Source organism: Lissotriton helveticus, chromosome 12 (genome assembly GCF_964261635.1).
Source record: "Lissotriton helveticus chromosome 12, aLisHel1.1, whole genome shotgun sequence".
NCBI classification, from domain to species: domain Eukaryota; kingdom Metazoa; phylum Chordata; class Amphibia; order Caudata; family Salamandridae; genus Lissotriton; species Lissotriton helveticus.
Genome location: NC_136073.1, coordinates 806,590,077 through 806,615,548, shown reverse-complemented (window position 1 = coordinate 806,615,548; position 25,472 = coordinate 806,590,077). Strand labels below are relative to the sequence as shown.

General features: G+C 45.9%; 1 protein-coding gene across 1 annotated transcript in view; it reads left to right on the top strand.

Annotated features, from left to right (window-relative positions):
* Window positions 1–25,472, top strand: part of TMOD4 (tropomodulin 4) — a 124,736-nt gene that overhangs the window by 4,149 nt on the left and 95,115 nt on the right. Inside the window, exons 2-3 of the mRNA XM_078669206.1 lie at window positions 10,900–11,073; window positions 19,256–19,412. Coding sequence (XP_078525332.1) covers window positions 10,954–11,073; window positions 19,256–19,412 — 277 coding nt within the window. The 5' untranslated portion in view covers window positions 10,900–10,953. The remainder of the gene's footprint in view (window positions 1–10,899; window positions 11,074–19,255; window positions 19,413–25,472) is intronic.

Sequence of the window (25,472 nt, the reverse complement as noted above, 5' to 3'; positions counted from 1 at the left end):
CAGGCAGGCCAGTGATGGGTTTACACACTCAGTCCATCGCAGCGGTATTAATGTCCCTCTCGGCGGCTCCTGAAAGCGCTGACTCTGCAGATCTGTCCCTGGAATAGCTCGGGGGGCCAGCCGGCGAGCATGGCTGCTCCTGTCGGACAGCTGGAGCTGCTCGCTTTAAAGAAGGCCCCACACTTCTGGGGTCGAAAAATGAACTCAAGTGGCCTTTGGGCATCTTTCGCGTCAATTTCCAACTTTTTGGAAGTCTGTGACCCACTTCAAGCACATTTTTCAAATACGGAAATCTGGCGCTGAAGCAATCTATTTCACACTTACCCCCACCAATAATGGGGGTGCCCCCTTCCATTCACAACGTAATACTCTTTGTTTAGAGCAAATATTCAGATTTTTTTCGGGGTATCAAACTATCTGCACAAAGTCATTTACACCCGCAAGCAGGCTAGTTTGTGGGCGCGCCCTACCTTTAGCTGGGGTCTGCGACCTAGAACCCCCTAAAATGCACACGTATGAGATTTGCTCCTCAGAAACTTCCTTCACCCCCGGGTGAATTTTTTGTGTGAGCAAATCCATTTTCAAATGTGAAATCCCATTGTGTGGCTCAGGTCTATGGATATGGACTTGGTTACGTGGAAGGCGTAAATGTTGTGAATTGCGCCACCAGAGGCCCCTGTATTGAACTCACTGTGACATTATTGTGACCCGTGTAAACCTTAAGTCATTTGTATAACCACCCTTATGGTTTTCCGTGCAATATAAAAAGCAGCGTGTTCACACCCCAGAAGTTTTACGCAAAAATGAACTAGTTGAAAAAGTATTTCAATTACCCTTTCGCTAGAGCACACCACAAATTGCACACAGTTTTGCGGCTTCGACACCCAATCTTTGCGCCACCGCAAAGTCATGCAAAATGACGCAAAGCATCACAGAGGCTTGATATGATATTTACTGCCAGCGCAAAACTTTTTTGGGGGGTAGAAATTAGCCCTTTTGTTGCCCAAATACTGTCTGAGGGATTCCTTGGTCGTTCCTACGCTGCCATCAATGGATTTGGAGGCAAAACCAGATCAGAAAAGATTTTCAGATCCAGCCTGGCATCAGAAAATGATGCCAACTTCAGGCAAGCCAAAAATGGGCGAAATGTTTTAATTTCTCCTAGTAGTTTAAATATTGCATGTCTCAGATTTTAAATATTGCATGTGTGCTGCCATGTATGGCATAGACACAGGATTTTAACTGAAAGTGGATCCCCACAGTACAAAACCCATGCTGGATGGCACTATGCAAAAAGAACAATTGATGGACAGAATGCAGAACAATGTCATACATTCACCCCAGTACAGAGATCTGGGCCTAAATCCATCGTTTTTTTTGCTCCCCATGCCATTCCAGTTTGCACCCAGCCGTATGCGAATCAGTCTTGACCCTGCGCCCAATGGGAACAGTCCAGTCCAAACTGCCAGGTCATGTCCTCCCTGCACTGGAAACAAGCATCCTAGGACCGGTTTCGAGGTTTCACCCCTCATCAGCCAGGATAGCTTGAATCCAGTGGCATGGAGAGCATGAGACGCATGTCTGGGGCATACCCGTCCCACACGGGGTGACAAATGCAAAAAGAACAAGTGATGGACAGAACGCAGAACAATGTCATACATTCACCTCAGTAGAGATCTGGGCCTAAATCCAATGTTTTTTGCTCACCATGCCATTCCAGTTTGGACCCAGCCATATGCAAATCAGTCTTGACCCTATGCCCCATGGGAACAGTCCAGCCCGAACTGCCAAGCCAGGTCCTTCCTGGACCAGAAACAAGCATCCTGTTACCGGTTTCGGGCTTTCACCCCTCATCAGCCAGGATAGCTTGACTCCAGTGGCACTATGCCGCAAAGATGCTTGTGTGGCGCTAGGCAGCCCTAAAGAGCCCCGGTACAGGAGAAGAGAAGCAGCAGTCCATATTAGTAACTAGGACTTTGCGATGCTCTTTTGTGCTATTTCTTTATACATTTGCTCTAACGTGTTATAGCCAGGCTAGACGGTCTTCATTGCATCTATCTCGGATGGACGAAAGGTCAAGTCGTGACGGGGTTTACGTTTATGCAAACAGTTCTACAGCTGCCGCTTTAACCCACTCTTCTATAACTTTGCTCTAAAATGCATGGGTTCGGTGGATATAAACAAGAATGGAGGAGTATTCTATAAGGGGGCCGATCATCAAAATGAAGGCGTGCGTTCTTTTATTTTGAACTTATGTTAATGTATAAAGTGTGCCTGGTTAGTTGCATGAAGCGGCTTCAAACGTAAGGTGCATTACGAATTTAGCAGTACCTAAACAAGTCCATACGTGGACGCATGGAAGTAAATACATGTATGAAGAAAATGAAATACACGCATAAGTAATGAAATGTATGTGCGTCTACATAGCGCTATAATCCCGTCACTACTCATGGAATCAAGGAGAAGTTGCCAACAGATCTATAAATGCCCATTTTTCAGGCGGTGTGACCAGTGGGTGCCCCTTTAGCCCAAAGCCCGCCCAGGCATGTGTGGAAGGAGATAAGGGCAACGCCCTGCTCTGAGGCCAGTGCAGCTGGAGGCACCACCCATGCCAGGCTCACTGCGGGCATTTAACGTTCATACATGTCAATAGGCCTGATTCGGGCGGGAGACTCCCAACCTTTAAAGCCAAAACCGGCTGTATTTCAGCTGTCTACCACCTCGGCTTCAAAGGGGGAAATACATTCTCTCGATTATTTTTTCAAAAAATCCCTCTTTACTCTTCTAAAACGTTGGCATGTATGAAAATGACAAAGCTCCACCGAGGGGCCTCTATCCCAACCTGCCACTATCTGTGCTGCTGGTAGTAGGGGGGCGAAAGACCTGTACCTGCCCATCTCAATCCAGACTTGCAATTTAACCTTCAATTCCAGTACCGAGGCCTAGGCACAGCTCTGTTGATGCGCCTCAGGTGTTTTTATAAACATATTTACTCGCTGGTGTACCTCAGTTCTGACCTCCAGGCAGCCTTGCTGCTCTCACATTTGGGCCCACTCCAGCCTCCACCAGTGCACCCCAGTCGTGACCTGTTATTCCACACCCAGGGCCCATACACCGCTCCACCCTTGTGATTCGTTCTTGCCCTGAAGCGTCCATCTTGTGTTTCTGTACACAGCCAGTACACTGCTCTGCCAATGCACCTCCGTTCTGGCCCACAGTACTGGGACCCACGCGCAGCAAGGACAAGCATGCTCGGTGGGTGGCCTACCCACAGCTCTCCCAGCAGTGCTCCTCAGTCCTAGTCTGCTAGTTGTCAACATGTGCAACAACAAGGTGATGGGTGGAATGCTTGATTTAATCTCAGCCACTGGTAATCGCTCGGGCCGCATCCCAGTGCGTCGCTTTTCGCCCACCATGCCACCTCACCTTTGACCCAGCGATATGCAAATCAGTCTTCACCCCGCTCCAATGGGAACAGTCCAGCCCGAACTGCCAAGTTAAAGTGAAAAGTTTGTATGTTTATACAGCAGCTTATCACCCATGAGGGTATCCAGGCGCTGTCCATGGGCATGGGGAAGATTAACGAATTTGCCCAGAATCACAGGATGTTGCGCCGACGCTGAGACTCAAACCCAGATCCCCAGCGCCTGAGTCGGCAGCTCAGGCGTCTGCCAGGTCTTCCCTGAACCGGAACACTAGCAACCTAGGACCGGTTTCGCCCATAATATGGGAAACATGTTACCAAGCTCATTCTTCCTTATTGGGAGACTGCATCATTGGGGCAGCCATGCCTGCAGTCTAGCTTGAGACCTGTTGGTTACACAACAATCTCTGTGGCTGCTGTTCAGCCCCACAAGCTTTCCTGTTGGCAAATAACTCCCATTTTGTGGGTATTTCAATTCTGTTTAGGTCTATCTCAGGTAATGTGATGTCTCCAGCATGAGCCATGACCTAGATCTTGGCATGTCTCGTGTAATGTCTCTGATATGACCCTTTACTTGTCTGTAGCCGTCTCGTGTAGTGTGATGTCACCATTGTGTCCAGCCTTCGTTGTGTCTAGGCATGCCTCGTGCAAGATGATGTAACTAAAATGAACCTAATTATGTGCCTAGGTCTCTCTCTGTCTGCGCTCTCTCGGGCCAGGCATGACTGTGTCCCTATGTCTAAGCGGTCTCGAGCAACGTGATCTATTTTATATGACCTTTTCTTTCCTGTTGCTGGTTGTAAGCAGTGTCCTGTTTCTTAAAAGATCATTTCTTTGAACCTTGGAGATGTCCCTTAAATGACACTTTCCAAGTGTATATGAGGATGCTGTGTGTAATGTCTCATATATGACCCCTTTCCAGTAAATTGGGCTGTCTTCAAAAGAAGAAATCTGGGCACTAATTAAACATTTTAATACAAGTAATAATGTCTTCAATTCTGACCTGATTCAATTTTGTACAAAGATGCTCAAGAGAAAATCACCTTTAAGCCGACAAATGTTTGCAAATGTCATTTGTTTTATAGTGGCTGGAACAATATCAAAAACTAAAAGCCAGATGTGCCAAGCAGTGCTTTGATTGCAAATGATTTGAATATTTTTGCAGTGTAGTAAAGCAATTTGTTCTGGAATGTATTAATGTTTGCTCCCGAAATCCATTCGCAAAACACTGACATTTTACCAGCTCTCAGCATGGGACGGTGCGCCAATTCCAAAAGGGAAGTGGTCACCTTGGACCACCTCAACAGCAGGTCACCATCCCGGTGATGCCCACCAATCCTAGTGAGTTGAAATTTGCAACCTACCTCATGAATATTGATGCAGGGTGGTCTGATTGGACTCACTACAGATCAGAATTTTTTTAACCGAGCTGTTTGTACAAGTGTCGAGTCTCAAAATTCACACTGGTTGTATAACTACAATTTGCGACCAATATTTTGTGACCTGTGTTTTGTGCATCTGACCCTAAGTTACATGGCAGAGTATAGTAAATCCGATAAAAATCAAAATACACCAACATTTAATATGTATGACTTTATTAAACCAACATGGTCATAACTTACCGTCCTAAGGAGTAATCCGTTCTAATTATTTGCACATTGATAGTGAACATAAGCAGTGGCATAAAAATCCTTATGCCTCAAATCTTTCCTTATTATGAAATATAAAGTCACATACCAAATCTTTTCAATATATTTCTGATTCCCTTGAAAACAGCTGTTTGTCTAGCGGTTTGTGTTATTCTGGCCACTTATAATCACCTAAGATTTGCGGGAGTGATGGTGACTCCCAGACATCGATCTATTTTTTAATCAGCCTCATAATCAAATAAAGGTATCTCATTGGGAGGGTTCCTGGGATTTTTAATCTTTGCGTCGTGCGTGGATCCCAACCCTCATTCATATAGGCTTCCAAGTATCTCATTGATGAAGCGATCCGCCACTAGACAATGCGCTGGCGTGGTAGGATGGCCGAGGATGAAGCATGACACGCAGGGGGTGTGTGAGGCCACACCTTTCAAATTTATGAATTGATTTTCAAGTGGTTTGGTTCAAGGTCCCACTTTGACTAATGTAAGTTATTGCCAGGATACATAGGGTCTCCCAGAATTGGGCAATTTTCCTATGGTGGCCTGTTTATGCCTCATTCACTTTTCTTTCTGAATTGTATTATGTGAGGGAGGATATGAATGTAAATAGCCCACTTTTTTCCTCTCGGTCCCCTCCATATTGAGATTAGGCATTATTTGTTTAGGTGCACTTATAATCAGGGCCTTAAAATCTAAAATATACATTGTGGTAAGGTGACTGTGATCGGCAAAGCAGAAAGGTCCAAGGATTCCAAGGTTTAAACAACGCTTTGATAAGCTCCTTTTATAGGTAGTTGGAGACACACTCGAAGATCTGGACCTCTTGAGCTTCATAAAGGAAGACAAGTTTGAAGGATGGAGAGTGTGTACTCCATGAGAGATCAATAAATACTTGTTTGGATTAATATCCGTTCTTAAAAGTCGTCATACAGAGGCCAGAACTACTTCAGATTGCAGTGAGACATCTTTATTATTTTATAGTGAAACATGGACAGCCGACATGTGTTTCGCCCCCTATTGGCTAATTGCGCCGGGGCTTCCTCAAGGCTATTTCCACATATACAACATATATTATTTCATTTCTGATTCCAATTTGACAGAGTCCAAAAGACTAGAGTAAGAATACTCAAGAAACAGGGTTCTTTTTTGAGCTGATAAATGCAGTACGGTCCCTGCTCGTAGCTATCAGGCTGCTGGTTAGTATGTGGGTTAAATCCCGAAGTTCCTAAGGTGACTGTGACCTCCTTGTTAAATTACATTTAAATACCCAACTCTTTTTACTAATGCTACTGGCCTAATGAACTGCAAAACAACCCTTTGTGTTACTGATGTCCCAAAGTATTTATAGTAGAAAACAGGCAGCTGCCTTTCAGAGTAGTCTTAAAATCATTCCAGTCCGAACAGATTTCCCTCCCCAAAAATTCTTGCAATTCAGAATTTCCAACTATTTTTCAAATATTTCTTTTAAAAAACTCTTGCCATTGGTAAATTTGTGTTTAGATCCAATCTAATTTTGGTCACTATCACTAAACAATATTATGATTTAAATGCATGATGTGCCGGTAAATGACTCCCCAAAATGTTGATTCCTGTAAATATAGGTGCATTGTTTATGCATAATACTGTGTTCATTACATACTGACTCATGTTTAAATCCTTTTACAGCATATCAATGCAATATATTTCGTAGTGGTTCGGATACTGGTCAAAGTTCCTACTGATATATTCAAGTAAAGGTTGAGATGTAACTTCAAAGGAGCATAAGTAATAGCACATTGCTTTATTGATAAGAAAAGCGGAGTCAAGAGGTTGTTGTTGTGCTTCTTTTATTCAAGGTCTTCTTGACTGTAAGAGAGCAATTCCACGCAGCCAACGCGTTTCGCCCAGTTATGAGCTTCTTCAGGGCCGGAAAAGCATATTTATTTTATCACAATTTCCAAAAGGGCAAGACATTCCACAATTTGTCTAAGTCCATGCACTGGTTGAGTTACGCACATCTCTGTTGTTCTCAGAGGGCAAAGATCTCAAAAAGGTTTTATAGGGTTGCACCATGTAATTTTCATCGTCGTTATATGATGAGATTGGTTATTATCACTTCTAATTCAGGTTGAGCCTAGGCAGCGCGCATGCGCTGTCTGCAAGACCTGTTGTTATCTCCTCTGTCGGCTTTTGGCATGCCCATGAATTGCCATTTGTTCGTTGTTGTGCGATTTAGACATACAGGGTTTTTATTAGTGCATTGGGTCTGATTCTCCTGCCTTTGCATGCTTGGGTCACTCCCAGGCGATTTCACTCATTGTTTGCTTGTGTTGGCCATCCCAATACGTCCACGGTTCCCCCTACTCATCCTGATCTGTCTTCTTATTTTGTAGGCTATAAACATCGTTTTAGGCTTTGAGGCCGTTTCACGGAGCAATGCTCTGTTCGGCACTTGCAAAGTGGCAATTTCTGTGCGGGAGCTGTTCAGCTATGCCAATAACGATTCAGAAAAGGGGGTGGTGATGAACAGAGTGTCTGAATTAAGCAGACCACTCTTACCCAGTCCAAAGATCAGGGCTTGATCCATCACCGTTATTTAGCTCACTGCCCCATCCCAGCTCAGAACCTGGCTATATGCAAATTAGTCTGTCCCTGGCCCAGTGCATCATGGGAACAGGGCAGACCAAACTACCAAGCCAATTCTTCACCAGAAAGGAGACAAGCTACTGGGGACCGGTTTCTGGCATTTCAGCCTCGTCGGCCCGGCTTGCTTGAATCCTGATGGAGCAGTGAGCAAGGGACTCATGTCTGAGTATACCCTGCCACACCTATAGTGGCCAAAAACGATTCAGAAAAGGGGGTGGTGATGAACAGAGTGTCTGAATTAAGCAGACCACTCTTACCCAGTCCAAAGATCAGGGCTTGATCCATCACCGTTATTTAGCTCACTGCCCCATCCCAGCTCAGAACCTGGCTATATGCAAATTAGTCTGTCCCTGGCCCAGTGATGGATCAAGCCCTGATCTTTGGACTGGGTAAGAGTGGTCTGCTTAATTCAGGCACTCTGTTCATCACCACCCCCTTTTCTGAATCATTTTGTCCACCATAAGCGTGGAAGGGTATACTCAGATGTGAGTCCCTTGCTCATTGCACCATCAGGATTCAAGCAAGCCGGGCCGACGAGGCTGAAATGCCAGAAACCGGTCCCCGGTAGCTTGTTTCCTTCCCAGTATAAGAATTGGCTTGGTAGTTTGGTTTGCCCTGTTCCCATCATGCACTGGGACAGGAACAGACTAATTTGCATATAGCCAAGTTCTGAGCTGGGATGGTGCAGTGAGCTAAAAAACGGTGATGGATCAAGCCCTGATCTTTGGACTGGGTAAGAGTGGTCTGCTTAATTCAGGCACTCTGTTCATCACCGCCCCCTTTTCTGAATCAGCTATGCCAATAGCTCTAACCCAAAAAAATGGGGGACCTGTTGCATTTCTAATGCTTGTTTTATATCTGAGGCTCGACCATCCAGTGACGTGCATGTTCAGCATTCTTCAGATATTGTTCAAAGTCTGTTCAACTTTGTAGAAAATCAGGGGTGCAAAATAAAAAGTTAACGGAGGAACCAGTCATTATACCAGGAGTTTTCCACAGTTTCAGTTAAAAGTTTTCCATTATGCCCCAATTAGGACACCTTGTACTTTCCATAATTGTCCAGTTAGCTAGCACACTCTGCCATTTTCAGAAATGCCCAAGTAGCACATGTTTGTATTCTTTAAAAAAAAATCCTTTTACTTTACATTTGTCCATATCTTTGCTGTCAGTTCACTGTGCAATCTTTCACAACGCAATCAGTATTTTTTGACCCGATGCACAATGCCAATCGCACAATGTCTCAGTTATCACATTTGTGCAGTTTTCAGTAATGCCCCCAGACAGCAGGCTTTGCGGTATTCAATAGAGCGGCTCGTATACATACTTCACAAACTTTCTGCATACAGTCCTTGCCAGGTTCTGCCTGGTTTGGTAATGGCGCATTGAGTAAAGTCACTTCACTGGGGTCAGACATCCTTTGGTAGATATTCCAGCCTGCATTCTACTGCCAGGTCTGCACACAAAGGAGAAGGCAGCACTGGCAAGACCCAGGCTTTGTGGGAGATCTAGTACTGACAGCTGAAAGACAGGAGGAGCAGAGACAGACTGTTTTCTGTCTTTGTTTCATCCACTCTCAAGATACTCTGCTTGAACAGCTGCCATTTAATGGCTCCCGCTTTTGACTCAAGTGGGCACTTTAGCGAAATGCGTACAACTCCCTTTAAGAAATGAAAACCCACCATTAAAGTTTATGCAGCTTTGACGCCTTCGACCCTGGGATCTCTTCCAGACGGTCACAGAACCAACAGATATTGGGAGAGTAGTTGTGAGAGGAGAACCAATCACGACAGCCACTTCAGCCTCCTATTTACAAGATAAATGCTTGCCCTGTGTAAAAAAGACAAAAAAACATAAAGACCAGGCGAGCAATGCTTTGAGAGCTGCACTGTAGGGACCACTGATGTAACCTTTAATAGAACATTGGAGTGTTGAGCGCTCCATTGAAGACAATAGAGTGCGCTGGGCTTTTAATGGCCGGTAGAAGCCAGAGCATCAACATTCCAATGCTTGTTCACAGCTGGTGCTGTGAACAAATGCCTCGTGGAGGCCGAGGGGATTTAAACCCCCTCGGGCTCCGTGAGGTCTTTGTTTTACTAATTAGAACATTATGCCCTCTTGAGGCGGAATGTTTTAATAGCCATAGAGCCCCCTTAGAGGGCTCTACTGGCCATTAAAGGCCTGCTCCCTGGTTAAAGACCTTTGCCTCGGTCCTTTAACGCTGTAGCGGGCCTTTAATGGCTGATAGAGCCGCTACGGCCTCCTCCAAGGCTATAGTGGTAAGCAATTAATATCGTGTATAACCGCCTCAATTTATCATAGTTGGTGTTTACACACAGCTACATTTCGTAACGAACACCTTTTTCTGTGTGTAAAGTTTTAACCCAATGATGAAGCATGGCACCAATAGGGCGTGTGAGGGTCCACAAGAAAAATATTCAATATTCTTTTGGGGGCAGAAGAACAAAGTTACAATAATACTATTATAAGTAGGGTGGTAGGATACCCGATGTGAATTACCATTTCAACAAGATGTCCGCTTGTGTATTAAAAACTGTCTTCTCTAGTAGTGAAGAAACCAGGGCTAACTCATAAACCTGGTTATCCAAGGATCCATTCCTAGGTAAATTCACAAAATGTATATTAGCATTTTATCTGTGACAAAAAAACAAGTTGTAAGGAGCAACTATTCATTTGTGGGGATTCAAAATATATTCACATACCTCTTGGAATAGTTTCATACATGAACTAAAAAAATATTTATATATAATTATTTGCCATGCCCAGAATTCCAAATAAAGCACTTTCAGGACACGGTCCAGATTTACTGCCAATAATCCTTTTAATTCAGCTCCACATAATGCGCTTGGGCAGCTGCAACACGTTATGTAGAGCTGAATTAAATGGCTTATTGACAGTATATCCGTGCTGTGTCCTGAGAGTGCGTTATTTAGAATTCTGGGCAAGGCGAAGATTGTTTGCCGACGAGCTCTGACGGCGCACCCACCACTTCCCATGGGTCCACGGTTCCGGTAGGAGCGCTGTTAGCTGTGATGAACCATTCATTCTTAAAATTGTATTTCAGGGGTGAGGAGCCATCTTAAACCTGTGTAGTACATTGCCTCTTATATAACTCTTTCCCTCTGAATAGAGCAGTTGCATTGTCTGTGTTCAGTCCTTCATATACCTCTTTTCATGGTCCTAGGCCTACCTCTTCGCTGGTGCACCAGAGAGAGGGTGCCTCCACACCGCCGCAGACATGTCTTACCAGAAGGAGCTGGAGAAGTATCGGGACATTGACGAAGATGAAATCCTCAAAGCCATGTCCCCGGAAGATCTCGCCCAGCTAGACATGGAGCTGCAAGAGATGGACCCTGAGGTATGTTTCTGGCACCGGTATTTCGCAGCCTTCTACAGTCTGCCTTTGTACAAACCTATCCGTAAGAAGCTTGCACTGCCTTTCCTTACTCTGTGACTATTCTCTATATTTTTATGCATGTACATTTTATATAGCACTACTCACCCTGTAAATTGGATATTAATGTGGTTTACAATAAAAAGGTGAGAATTAAGAGATAAACCACTGTCTGTACATCATCTTGGATTACATTAGACTCCAATAGGTTAGAATGAGACCGGAGGTGATAGGGACTAGGGCAGGAAATTAGCATAACTGCTGATGCTGTCCAATGTAGTACCTGTTCTCTGTCAATGTGTAAAACCTGCACTGCTGTTGCCAGAGTTGTCCCTATTCTTGCTTTATGAAGAAACTCGCACTGCTATTGCCAGTGTTGTACCAGTTTGCTCTTTGTGAATGAAGCTTGCACTGCTGTTGCCAGTGCTGCACTGCTGTTGCTAGTGCTGTGCCCGTTCTGACTTTCCTATTGAAGCTTGCACTGCTGTTGCCCGTGCTGTGCCTGTTCCCTCTTTGTGAATGAACGTTGCACTGCTGTTTCCGTTCCCTCTTTGTAAATGAAGCTTGTTCCTCTTTGCGAATGAAGCTTGCACTGCTTTTGCCAGTTCTGTGCCTGTTCCCTCTCTGTAAATGAAACTTGCACTGCTGTTTCTGTTCCCTCTTTGTGGATGAAGCTTACACTGCTGTTGCCAGTGCTGTACCCATTCCCCCATTGTGAATGAAGTGTGCACTGCTGTTGTCAGAGCTGTACCCGTTCCCCCTTTGTGCATGAAGCTTGCACTGCTGTTGACAGTGCAGTACCCTTACCCTCTTTGTGAGTGAAGCTTGCTCTGCTGTTGCCTGTGCTTTACCCATTCCCCCAATGTGAATGAAGCTTGCGCTTCTGTTGTCAGTGCAGTACCTGTTGCCTGTTTGAAATGAAGCTTGCACTGCTGTTGCCAGTTTTGTACCCATTCGCCCTTTGTAAATGAAGCTTGCACTGCTCTTGCCAGTTTTGTACCCATTCGCCCTTTGTAAATGAAGCTTGCACTGCTGTTGCCAGTTTTGTACCCATTCGCCCTTTGTAAATGAAGCTTGCACTGCTCTTGCCAGTTTTGTACCCATTCGCCCTTTGTAAATGAAGCTTGCACTGCTGTTGCCAGTTTTGTACCCATTCGCCCTTTGTAAATGAAGCTTGCACATGTCTTTTTTTCTGTACGACTAAAGCTGTTACACTGTAGAAGTGAAACTTGCATTACTGTTACTCATGCTGAAAATGCATTCACATGCTTGTGAATGGAATGTGCCCCTGCACTCACATAATAATAAAATAACAACAAAGAGAGAGCAAGGAAAACAAGGAGAACGTCCTTCTCCCTGGATTTCATTATTAAACAACAAAGTGGACGGTCCCTGTAGGGGATCCCAAATGTTAGGATGACACAATGTCATACACTGGAATGAGAAAAACCTTTGTTTTTTTTAAGAACCTAGTTGGTGGCATGCTTCATCATTGGGTTCCCAGCCGGGCTGCCGAGTGCAACCCAGCTGTAGTACGACGCCTGAATTACAGCGGAGCGGGCTTTTTGGTTTTATTTGAGTGAGGAGGGAGTGCTCAGGGTGTAGTTTTAAAAGTACCTCTGAGATACTCAATGGATACCTTTATTCTTGAGTTCTAGGGCACGGTTACAAACGGAGAGGGGATAATGTGAAGATATGTTTGATCTTCTTTATACACAAGGAGATGATTGACGGAGCGCTGAAACTTTTCAGACACTCACCCCCAGTCACAGATCTGGGTTGAATCCATCATCGTTCTTTAGCTCACTCCGCCACCCCAGTTCAGACATGGCCATATGCAAATCAGCCTTGACCCTGTGCCTCATGGGAACAGTCCAGCCCGAACTGCCAAGCCATGCCTTCCCTGGACCGGAAACAAGCTTCCTAGGACCGCTTTCATGCTAACAGCCCTCATCAACCAGGATCTTCTTCCTCTGCATAAGAATGAAACTTGCATGACCGCTGTCAAGGGTTGTGCTTGTTCTCCACACACTTACAAAACAGGTGTGCAAGTTCCAATAATCGCCAGAGAACATATTCAGTCTTAACAGTGGCACCTGTGCTGTTAGTGCTGAATGTGTTTTCTCTCTTAATCAATGAAGCTTGCACACCTACTGTCCAGGGTAGTGCCTGTTCTCTGTGTAGGCATGAAGTATGCAATGATATTGGCAGTGCTGTGCCTCTTCTGTCTCATGAATGAACTTTAAACTGAGGCTGTTAGGCAATGCTGAAATGTTACTCTGTGTCCGCATACTGCTCGCACTGCAGTTATTGTTGTGCCTGTCCTCTGTTCAGTGCTTAATTTGAGCTGGTGGTTTCCGGTGCTTGGCACCGGCACTTAATCAGCAACACTGGCACTTACCACAGTCTGCCACATGGTGTTCTGTTTGTCTGATTTAGAGTGATCTCAACAATACTTGTTTACTAATTCAATATACGTTAAAAAGGACTATTACCTGCTGCTCTTGCTAATCTTATTGCTTAGGGGGCCTGGAATAGTCTGGATTGTTACTCTTGTAGGGTGTGCTGTTAGTAGCTGGTTTGGTACTGTCATTGGCACCGCAGGCAGGCCTACCTGTTGTAGGAGTGTAGGGTCTGCTTTCCTATGGTCACCCCATTTTTTTTGCTTTTTGCTTCACTGGTTCTCGACTTAATGTGGCTGTGGGCCTGCTAATCAGACCCACAGCCCTGCTGTTCTCTCTCTAAATTTCACACTATGTACTTTAAGTACATCACCAATTGGGATTTGGGTCACTCTTATGAGTCCCTGTACAGTGTACTATAGGTACCCAGGGCATAGGTGCACCCAAGGCCTACCAGGGGCTGCAGCATATCTTTTGCCACCCCTGGCTGGCCATCCAAACTGACACAACTGGCTGATCACTCAGCTGGGGCAAGGTTGTGTAATCACCCCTTGCTTAGGTATAGTATTCCTATATCTAACCTTATAATCTAGACACATATGCACCTATAAGTCACTCCTATGGCAGGCCTTAACAATCCTGGAGGCAGAGTGCTTGGTTTTATGTGAGATGGTGCTCTAGCATGAGCTGAGTCTGTCTGCAGCTTTCGGAACCATGTCCTTATAGCTGTTCTAGGATATTGCCATACCATATACTCTTAAGTGCATTATAATCCTCGCGGTTATTGCTAACTTTGGTTTGGCTTTATCAAAACGTGGTGTAAGGTGTCATACGCTTTGGAATACTACCCCCTCGTCAGTTCTGGCGATGGGGGTAGCATTCCACCCTTCTAGAGGGAGAAGACATGTTACTTTCCTTAAACCCGGTTAAAGTTAACCAGAGCCTCAGCATCACAAAATGGATGCTGCTGCCACAGACACAAGTCTGACCTCCTGCTGCTGGGAGTGCTTCCAGCGAGGAAGGCTTGGAAAATAGGTTTCCTGTCACAGGGAGGTGCTAGCACCACCCCAGACAGGAGATAGTGGATTGGGGCAGGGAGGGCTGAATGAAACGAGACACTGCCTGGGGCACACAAGGTGTCCCATGCATAGTCCAGTTCAAACGGGTGTTGGGGCACTCCAGGCCCAGCTCTGGCGCGAAACTGGACAAAGGGAAAGGGGTGTAACCACCCCCTTCCTGGGTCCCACCCATAGGAGACCCTACTCTGGCTAGGAGGTAATCCAGCCCATTGATTTGGAATAAAGGTAGGAGCTGTGTCCCAAGACTGTAAATAATCCTGACTGAAACTCTGATACGAAACTCTGGACCCTTTGATATCCAACTCGACGTAGAAGACTGAAGAATCTCCCTTGTGGTCAAGGAGTGACCACCCTGTGCAAGCAGGCACCATCAAGCGCTCAACGGTTTGCTTTGTTGTTGCTCCCGCCGGAACTCTAACAACAGAGACCGACAAGAACCGGACTTCCAGACATCCAACAGCCCGATCCACAGCCACAGCAAAGCTGAGACCTGTGGAGGCGATGAGAGCCGTGGGACCGGCCATCTTGGAAAGCCAGCAAAGTGCTTTCTCTGCAGCTCCTGAGGCACCCTCGAAGCTGTGCATTGGGGACTGAGAAGCCCCAACCCCGAGCATCAATTGCACCGAAGATCACCTCTCCACACTCACCGAGTGCTGCGTGGGGCCCTTTTGCATTTTCCTGCTCGACACGTCTGTCCGGTCACTTGCCCGTTGGCTAGTGGCCTCTGTGACGACGAACCTTCAAATTTTCAACGCTGCTCTGGTTGCTCCAGACTGGCCCTTGCTCCCCTGAAAAGGAGCAGCCCATCAGACCTTGCTGGTCTGATCGAGAAGCCATCTTCGATTCCTGCGTGGGTTGCATTTGCCAAGGCCTGTTGACTCCGAATCGAGATCCGACACCGCCAACAGCGAGAGCCTTTGTGGGACAGTCCGTGCCCAGCGCCTGGTCATCGTCGACACCTCCTGGTCCACGTGGCAGCGGAGACAAGCTTCACGACACCACCTGATCGCCACCCGACATTGCCTGGTTCCTTCCTGGTCACTGGCTAGTGACCCAGACTCTGTCCCCTCTGCTTTCAGGTACTCTACATCTTCGATCCACCCTTGGATCCAACCGAACTCTTCTCTCCTGGTCGCCTGCAGCATCTTTTCTCCAAGGCTCCATAGAACTCCACGACGAAACCCGACACACTTTGACACCTATGCACCCGCTTCCTGTGGGTGAAGTAACGCGAGTATTGCGGTGCTCCTGTAGAGATTTACATCCCTAGTGTCCTAGTTTTAAGTGGTTAAGTTCTAGTCTAGTCGGAAGACTTCCAAATCTGCAACTTTCTAACTTTACGCACCCATTGACTTCTATTAGTGCACGCGTGTGCATTTAGACACTGCACCCGCATCCTGTGGGCCTCCTACGTCCTAACTGCTGTTAGTCCAGTGTAGCCCCAGCGATTCCCAAGGCCCTAGGCCTTACCATTGTTCGTGACGTGGTACTTATACCACTATTTTAGTATATGGTTTAACGGGCCACCAGGGCCTATCCATATTTGTGCAACTTTTGTATGTTATATTAAGTTACTTTTTATACGTTTGTGCTCCTATGCTCATAAAGAGTTAGGGGGATCTATTTAGAAATAAATACATATATATTTTGAATATATAACCTGTGGTGACCTTTCATTTGGTATTAAAAGGTTTGCATATGGTAAAACAGCTGGCTTCACATGCCCTCTTGAGTTTAGCCTGACTGCTTTTGTCCATGCTACCACTAGGATAGCTGGTCTATAAGGTTGACTTACAACCATCACCATAAGGGTTGTTTGGACTGGTGCAAGGTGCTCACTAGAATAGTGAACATCATATACAAGGCCAACTTCTCACACCTGTCTCAAGGCGAAGGCTTTTTGGACCATAACATAAGTGTACCATGGGCTTAGAACCTGCCCATTGCTTATATTGGCTGTCTTTGATGTCACTCTCGCTTGCTTCTTATTCATTGGTTTGCCTCGCTCTTCTTGTGTTTGTCCCTCCCCTGGATTATCGACTCTTTTTGATTGGCTGTCTTGTATTCTTCCACTGCTCGCATTTAGGGAACAGTTTTTTTGTTTTCGTTAATTACTCCATGAGAGTGCATGTGTTTCCTTGCTCTTTCTCAAGGTGTGCGGCTCCACCTGCCTCCCCAAATACGCACACCTGCCCCTCCAAACTGCTAATCTGAAGCTCCCCTCCCCTGGCGGAACCTGTCATTTTTTGGGGAGTTTATGGCAGCTACTGGTTGCTTCCGGACCTCTTCACTGTGGATAAAACGCTTTTGTGCACCTCCATTTTCTCCACTTCATCCTGTTATTCTTACCCCCAACAAGCTCGCCTACTACTTGTGGTCATTTATTTATTTTTGGGAAGGGCCTTGCAGATGCCATTTCCTGTCAGGCCACTCTACTATAAAGTGCTTGAGCTCAAATTCAATATTTTTCTTCATTTTTGGATCCATGTGGTATTAAACATACTAGATTATTTACTAAAGTACAAAGAAAATAGTGCCGTTCTGTAGGCACGCACATGCATAGGAACACAAATGAAAACATATGCCATCACAAAGTCGATGCAGAATGATGAGCTTATTTTCTCTTTTTTTGCCAGTGCTGGACAGCATTGATGAAAAGCATTTTGATATTTGACAAAGCTGCAGAACATCGACAAAAAGCAATAGCAGCAACTAAAGGACGGCAAAGCTAGACCGTCTGACTTTGCCAATGCTTGTTATCAGTGCTGTACCAATGACCTCTAGCAATGAAACTTGCACGGATTATGAATCAATCATGCTCTGATGTTGCCAGTGCTGCACGTTTTCTTTCTGAATGAAGGACGCTTGCAGTGCTGCTGTTCGTTCCCCAGCATCTCTGTATAGATGAAGCTTGCACTGCTTTGGTCCAGTGCTGTACTTGTTCACTCTGAATGAAGGAAGCTTGCACTGCTGCTGTTCGTCCCCAGCATCTCTGTATAGATGAAGCTTGCACTGCTTTGGTCCAGTGCTGTACTTGTTCACTCTGAATGAAGGAAGCTTGCACTGCTGCTGTTCGTCCCCAGCATCTCTGTATAGATGAAGCTTGCACTGCTTTGGTCCAGTGCTGTACTTGTTCACTCTGAATGAAGGACGCTTGCAGTGCTGCTGTTCGTTCCCCAGCATCTCTGTATAGATGAAGCTTGCACTGCTTTGGTCCAGTGCTGTACTTGTTCACTCTGAATGAAGGAAGCTTGCACTGCTGCTGTTCGTCCCCAGCATCTCTGTATAGATGAAGCTTGCACTGCTTTGGTCCAGTGCTGTACTTGTTCACTCTGAATGAAGGAAGCTTGCACTGCTGCTGTTCGTCCCCAGCATCTCTGTATAGATGAAGCTTGCACTGCTTTGGTCCAGTGCTGTACTTGTTCACTCTGAATGAAGGAAGCTTGCACTGCTGCTGTTCGTTCCCCAGCATCTCTGTATAGATGAAGCTTGCACTGCTTTGGTCCAGTGCTGTACTTGTTCACTCTGAATGAAGGAAGCTTGCACTGCTGCTGTTCGTTCCCCAGCATCTCTGTATAGATGAAGCTTGCACTGCTTTGGTCCAGTGCTGTACTTGTTCACTCTGAATGAAGGAAGCTTGCACTGCTGCTTCTTTATGCAGGCTGCTAGCTCGGCTGCTGTCCATTGCCTTACTTTTTCTCCATAAGAATGAAGCTTGCACAGATGTTGCCAGTGGTGCACTTGTTCTTCATCTGTGAATGAAGCTTGCGCTGCTGCTGTTCATTCCCCGGCAGCTCTGTATAGATGAAGCTTGCTCTGCTTCTGTCGATTTCCGTGAGACGTGCATTGATCGTTGGTGCAGCTTCTGTTCTTTCTCTGCGAAGGAAACTTCACTTTATCTGCCTGGTGCGGCAGAAGTTCTTACTCTGTGAATGAAGCTTGCACTGCATCGGTCCAGTGCTGCACATGTCATCTGTATGCATGAAGCTGGTACTGATGTCACCAGTGCTTCATCTGCTCTATAAATGAACATTGCAATATATATATTTTTGCAGTTTTATATAGCGACAACTCGACCCGAAGGTATTGGAGCGCTTTACATGAGCACCAGGTACGTTACACAAGGACACATTCATTTTTCAGTAGACATGGGGAGATTAAGTGATTTGCCCAGAATCGCAGGATGTTGATCCAACGCAGAGACTCGAACCTGGTTCCCCAGCTCCAAAGTCTGCAGCTCTGGCCGTTAGGCCACATCACATACACTCCTGCTGTCCATTGATCTCTGGGGGATGCATTAGTGTTGCGTGTACTGCACATAATCTCATTCGATAAATGAAGCTTGCAGTGCTAGTGTTGTACATGTTCTGTATACATGTATGAAGTGTGTTCTGTCTGTTTCTTGCACTTCGACTGTGTCCAGTACCATATCTGTTCTTCTGTAGAATGAAGCGTGTGCTGCTATTGTCCATCCTTTGCCTGCTCTCTGTGAATAAACCTTGCACTGCTTTTCCACTTCTGTAGCCTGGTCTCTGTGTATGCCTGAATCGTGTGCTGCTGTTGCCCGTGCTGCTTCAGTGCTGTACTTGTGTACTCAGGGCACACACCATACTCACCCCAGGGCAGAGGTATGTTCTTATAGATTCAGTATTGTTCTTATTCCAGAACATCCTCCTCCCGGCTGGTATGCGGCAAAGAGATCAGACCAAGAAGACTCCGACGGGACCCCTGGATCGAGACTCGCTAATGCAGCACTTGGAGAAGGAGGCCCTGGAGACCGAGGAGCGCGAAGACCTGGTGCCCTTCACTGGCGAGAAGCGAGGTAGGGAGCGCTTCTTTGCAGTCCTGATGTTTAAATTACGTTGTTGATGACATCACTAATGACATCTCAAATGACATTATTGATTACATCACTGATGACATCATTAATAACACCATAGTCATATACTGCCTAGGGTTACAGTGAATACACATATGTGTACATAGCATGGAAATAGATTAACCTTTTGCATGCTCATGACGAGCTCTGCTCGTCATGAGGCGCGGTTGCGCTGTGCTGATGACTAGCTGAGCTTGTCATGACCTCTGAGGAACGCCCACGCGGGGATAATTCCCCTGCTGTGCTGGGCGTTCCATTCAAACGGGCGGAGTCATGACGAGCTCAGCTCGTCTTCAACACAGCGCCACCGTGCTGCATGATGAGCTGAGCTCGTCACAAGCACCGTGAATTAGCCCCGCGGCAAAGGGGTTAAACCTTGGAGGTACGTGTGATTGTGCTGATGTTTGGGGTGCAAGTCGTACTCCATGTTAAACAAGGTAGAGGCTGAGAGCACCTGATGGGGGTTGCTGAGATATGTGCCGAAGTCACTTGTAACTTGAAGCCAACGTCTGCTACAAACAAATCTGTAAGTACGTCTAAATCTTCTGTTGACAATCTATTAATCACCAGTGGATGTCTGGGCACTTGCCTGTATTGAATATTTGTAATACAGTGTTATAGACAGATTCTATGTAACAAGGACATTTAGGAGGTTTGGCTGTTTATTTCCAGTACTTCACTGAAGATCTGGAGGCACTGCAGATTTTTGAAGTATGAAGAATGTAGAAGTGTCCACTTAGAGGTGTTTTATCTCCCACTGTGGTTTAAGTATGGCTCTAAAGTTGTATGCCATTGAGCATATCTCTGGAATGTTTATAGAGTATTTTACCAAACTGCGCAGGGTTGTCCATTGGCTTGGCAGAAGGTATCTTTTTGGTGGCAAATGCATACCTGTCAGCCTCTCTGACTTAAATTCACGAGTTATCTAAAGTCTTTACGTCAGTAGTGACCCCATTAAAGTCTATAGAGGCATTTTGTTTGTGAGGTGGGTGAATACCAGTAACCAGAGGGTAGCATCTACCAAATGTGAGTGACTGGACAACGTGTCCAGCATGTGGTCAAAGGTTTTGCATATTATCACATGATTGGTGACATTCAGAAAATGGTTTTGCGTGTTGAATTAGGTCCACAAACCTTATAGGACACTGTCACAATTACTGGATGATGCCATCAATGATGTGATCGGTGATGTCATCAATGATGTCATTTAAAAAGTCACGTGTGATGTAAATTGTGAAGTCATAAGCAGTGCATTGTGGGGTGCAAATTACAGTTAGTTTTGCAAATCATAAGTTGTGAATTTCGGTGGGGTTTTTTTGTGTTAGTTTTTACTTTTTGTCTCATTTCAACACTTAACCAGAGTGTCACCTTAACCTTTGTTCTTTTAGTGATTTTTTGGGGATGATCGAAATCAAACTATTCATACGTCCAACCTCCAGGAGTAACTTTCAACCAATGCTCCCATTGCCCATGGCATCCTGCCCAGACCTGCGCTCAAATCGCCCGCGGGTTGGGCAACGCCTCCGCTGTGCACAACCTTCATCTGCACAGCTTGATGGTTTGGCGGCAGGGCATGGCCTCCAGTAATGCGGAGATGGGGTTGTTCCCAGATCTCACACCCAATCCACCAATGGCCACCCAACTTTTCTCGCTGTACGTAGCCTTTGCCCGTGCACAGCAGTGCGGTTTGGCCCAGGGCCTATCTTCTGGCAAGGTTCTGATACAAACTACCCAGCAGTGCCCAGCAGCTACTGTGCATGTCCCTCAGCTGCTCTCCCAACCCTCCATCAAGGCTCCTTTTGTAGTCATTTTTTAATGTACAATTATATCCTGATACTCACTACACAAGCTTCAATTGCACTGTACCACAGTACCCCTGCAGCCTTCTTTTGGGAAGCATGGACGGTACTGCTGAAACATGGGGGGAAGCTCCTGCAGCAGCTCACGTTGGAGTACTCTGGTACCCCACAGGAGGGCCCGTTGGTTCCTATGAGAGTGCTGCGGTACCCATGGCCTCAAATGTTTATTTTTTATTTTTTATCCCTTGAAGGTTCCTCTGGGTTCCCTCCCACAAGCCTTGAGGGTCCCCATATCCCTACCCTGCACCCATAAACTCTTTTTAAAAACATTTTAAGGACCCTGAGTCCTACAATGGCGGCCACAACAATTTCTTCTTAGCTATACTCAACCAATCAAATTGCTCATTACTGCGGTACCTGGGACGGTACTGTAGTATCGAAATTGCGGACAGGATAAAATGCTCCCTTGGCCAATCAGAAGTTCCCATTATTCGGTACTCTGAAACTCCTGCAAGACTACCGTTGCAATATACCTAATTTTTCTAAAAGTTAACATCTTTATGCCCAACCCAAGCCTCTTTTTAAACTCTATTTTCTTGAAAATGGCTGAATGGATTTACACCAAATTTCAAAATCCATGCTTTCTGAGTAAAGCTCTCACTTTTTGCCATATTTGGTGTAATTCTAGTCCGCTGTTTTTCTGTATCATAGAGCCAAGCTTCTTATGGAAAGTAGCATGAGAAATCAACATTTTGGGACCACCTTTTTGTGGCCAGCATTTGATGGATTAGGGCAAAACTTTACATGAAAGAGCTGAGGTTGATGAACCTTTTTTGGAAAGTTCTGTGCAGATTCGTCAGTCAATACGTGAATAACGAAACAAAAAATGCTTTTCCTATGGAAACACTGACCTATCTATAACTACACGGTGGCGATTACAACGGTGTAATATACATTTCATATGTAGTTCAATATATATTTACTCTGTATGTAGTAAACATTCTTCTGATTCCACCAAGTCTCAGTGAGTTGCTGCCACCTTATGACATTGTAATAGTGACAAAAAAGTTCTGCCGTCCTACAGAGGAGCGGAGTTTACCAGGGCGCTGCCGCCTGCCGTTCAGCCCTATTAAAGTCAGCATTAAAGAGAATGCGTGCGTGCGCACCGGCACGACGTTCACTTCTGGAATGAAGGAGGCCACTCAGTCAAACAGGACCGATAAATTTCCAATATTTTTTTCTGTTGCACGTAACACCACTGACTGGAAATACATGTAGCCTGTAGTAACCTTGCAAAGTGGGAATGTGTTGGAGTCGCTTTCGCTCATCCAGTCCGGCACGAGATTTGGCGGTGGTGAAGAGTTACTTCCCTCTGCTGACAGGCATGCATGCACTGCTCATTCAATGGGGAGGAGGGACCCAAGAGCCACTATGGAACGGCACATGTTTGATTTGCTTAATCAATAGTTATAGTGCACATAAAATCCATATGTATTTGTGTTAAGTTGCAGACTGGCCTGCCACCCTTATTCCCCACTGCTACTTTAGTTACATGCCAATCCGCTCTGGCCACTCACAGTGTAGCTGCGTGTGAGAAGGGTCTGGCCCCTGACTGAGTGGGGGATGGGAATGTGAACCGGCTACTACTGATTGGCTCAAAGTACAATGGAAACTTCAAACTCTCCACCTATCCCTAACGAAGAGGAGTATTGAATGTTATTGGCTCTATAAGAGTTCACTCTGACCAATTAGCTCCTAGCACCTGAAAACAAAAAACAAATCAGAGTTCATGAGAGTAGATGGTTGAAGTTGGTGAGTAAGACGGACGAGACACACACACCTAGCCAATAGGAAAGCTTTGCGTGTGTGCCTGTGTCCTATCTGCATTGTTGTGGGCAGGGCGCAGCATGGATGAACGAGGAGGGGTGAGAGCTTTACCAAGATGACTCCTGTTGGTTACGGAATTGAGAATTCGAGATAGAGGCCGAGCCCATACTACGAGGCCAGGTGAGCCCTAGGGAAAGTGGAAACTGCTTAAAAGTACAGCCAAAACATGTATATTTCACAAACCCAAGTGAACATGTGCCTGGCACTCATAGCTCTGATGCAGCCAGCACAATGCCCACATATGTCACCTTCAGCCCTGCCCTAACAGGACACTGGCCAGGCACGTAATGTTTTAATGAAACAAAACCGTGCTGGAAGGGAACGCCTTTTAGTATTCTGTAAGGTCTAACTGACGACACATCAGGGTATCACCATTCACTTCACAATGCTGGGTCAGCCTCCCTTGGCTGTTCCCATGACACTGGCCAAGCATCACTGTATACTCTACCCATGGGCAGAACTTAGTGGAATTCAGCAGAGTTTTATGGTGACTCCGCAGAATTCCGCAGAGTGCAACTCCGCGGGCTCTGCCCAGCCCTGATGTAAAACACACCAATACATGTCCTACCTTTTAAATACACTGCACCCTGCCCATGGGGCTGCCTTGGGCCTACCTAAGGAGTGACTTACATGTAATAAAAGGGAGGGTTTGGGCCTGGCAAGTTGGTGCACTTGCCTTGTCGAAATGGCAGTTTAAAACTGCACACACTGACTCTGCAGTGGCAGGCCTGAGACATGTTTACAGGGCTACTTGTGTGGGTGGCACAATCAGTGCTGCAGGTCCACTATTAGCATTCAATGTACAGGCCCTGGGCACGTATAATGCACTTTACTAGGGATTTTTTGTAAATTAAATATGCCAATCATGGACAAACCAGTTACCTTTTACATAGGGAGCACTTGCACTTCAGCACCGGACAGCAGTGGTAAAGTGTCCAGAGTTATAAAACCAGCAAAAATGAAGTCCATCATACAGTCAAAAATCAGGCGGCAGATGCAAAATGACAGGTGAAATCACGCCAAAAGGTGCCAGGTCTAACAATGTTGGCATTCTACCAAGTGTAAGAGCAGAAGAAAAGTCAGACATTGGGCTTACTCAAAGAGTTGTTGAAAAACTGTTCCGTGTGTTACACCAGATAACATGGTACCACTCCTTCCCTGGTGGCTGTCAGGCCCTGTCATGTCTCGCATTAATCCTGTCCGTCAGCTGTTATTGTAGGGCGCGGAACAGTCGGATTTTGGCAGGCGTGCTTGGGAGCTAAGCAGGCACGTTAGAGGCAGGGGTGATAAGCAGGCCGTTATGTCGATGCTGAAGCAGTTTTGTATACTGTGATGACCTCACAGTTCATCACAGATTCCAAAGCCGGTGACCTTCCTTTATTTTTTACATCTAGAAAATAAAAAAATAAATGTAATCAGAATATAGAACGAAACTCGTCTACTCATTTGGTATTTTTATTATCTCGCTTCGCAAGACATGTCCCCTAAAATATAACTAATTTGCACACTTGACTTCTTAATTGCTCATTGTTTAAAACATTCTCTGCCTTGGTTCTGGAGCAGCCGCAGGGATCCAGAGAACACTTTATAATGAGAAAGAAACATTAGAAAAATTAAAAAGCAAGAATATTTGGCAGTGGGGACATAACGGTGCCTCGCGCAAGCACCTGGGCCTGTTTGTGCCCTTTCGCGTCACCCAACCTTCTTCACAGCCTAACCTTTGAGGTGATCTTTCACGCTCTATTCTGGGTGGCGTCACCGAGCCCGCGCCGCCGCCGCGCGCGCAGAAGGTGTGAGGGTATTTATAGCCGGGCGTAAAAGAGGCAGAGACCCGGATTAGCCTCGGTGAGAAGTCACGTGTCGCGCACCGTCCCAGGGACGTGTCTTCACGGCCACGCGCTGAGCACGGGCCACGTGCGGATTCGTGCCAGGTCCTTTGTGGGGCGGTGCATGTAAAATAACTGCGGAAACTCACTAGGCAGAGATCCAGGTTTAAAATCAAGTAATTGAGGTTATAACCGGAGCGCATGGAGACCCTTCTCACCTTTTTTGCAGAAAGGTCACTTCGTCCCATGCATTCAACCATTTTCTGCCTACTTTTGATCCACAAGCTTCCTGCCCATTGCACTTTTAGGCCTCCAATCTACCCATTTTACCGCAGAAAAGGACGCCTGTCCCATCCAGTGTGGCTATTCCACTGCAGGAAGGGACCTCTTGCCATCCACTCTATTTCACTCTAGATAAGAACACCACACCCATTAGGTCTGCCTTTTCCTTGGATACCTAAACCTACCCGTCCGTTCTGCCCCTTGCAGTG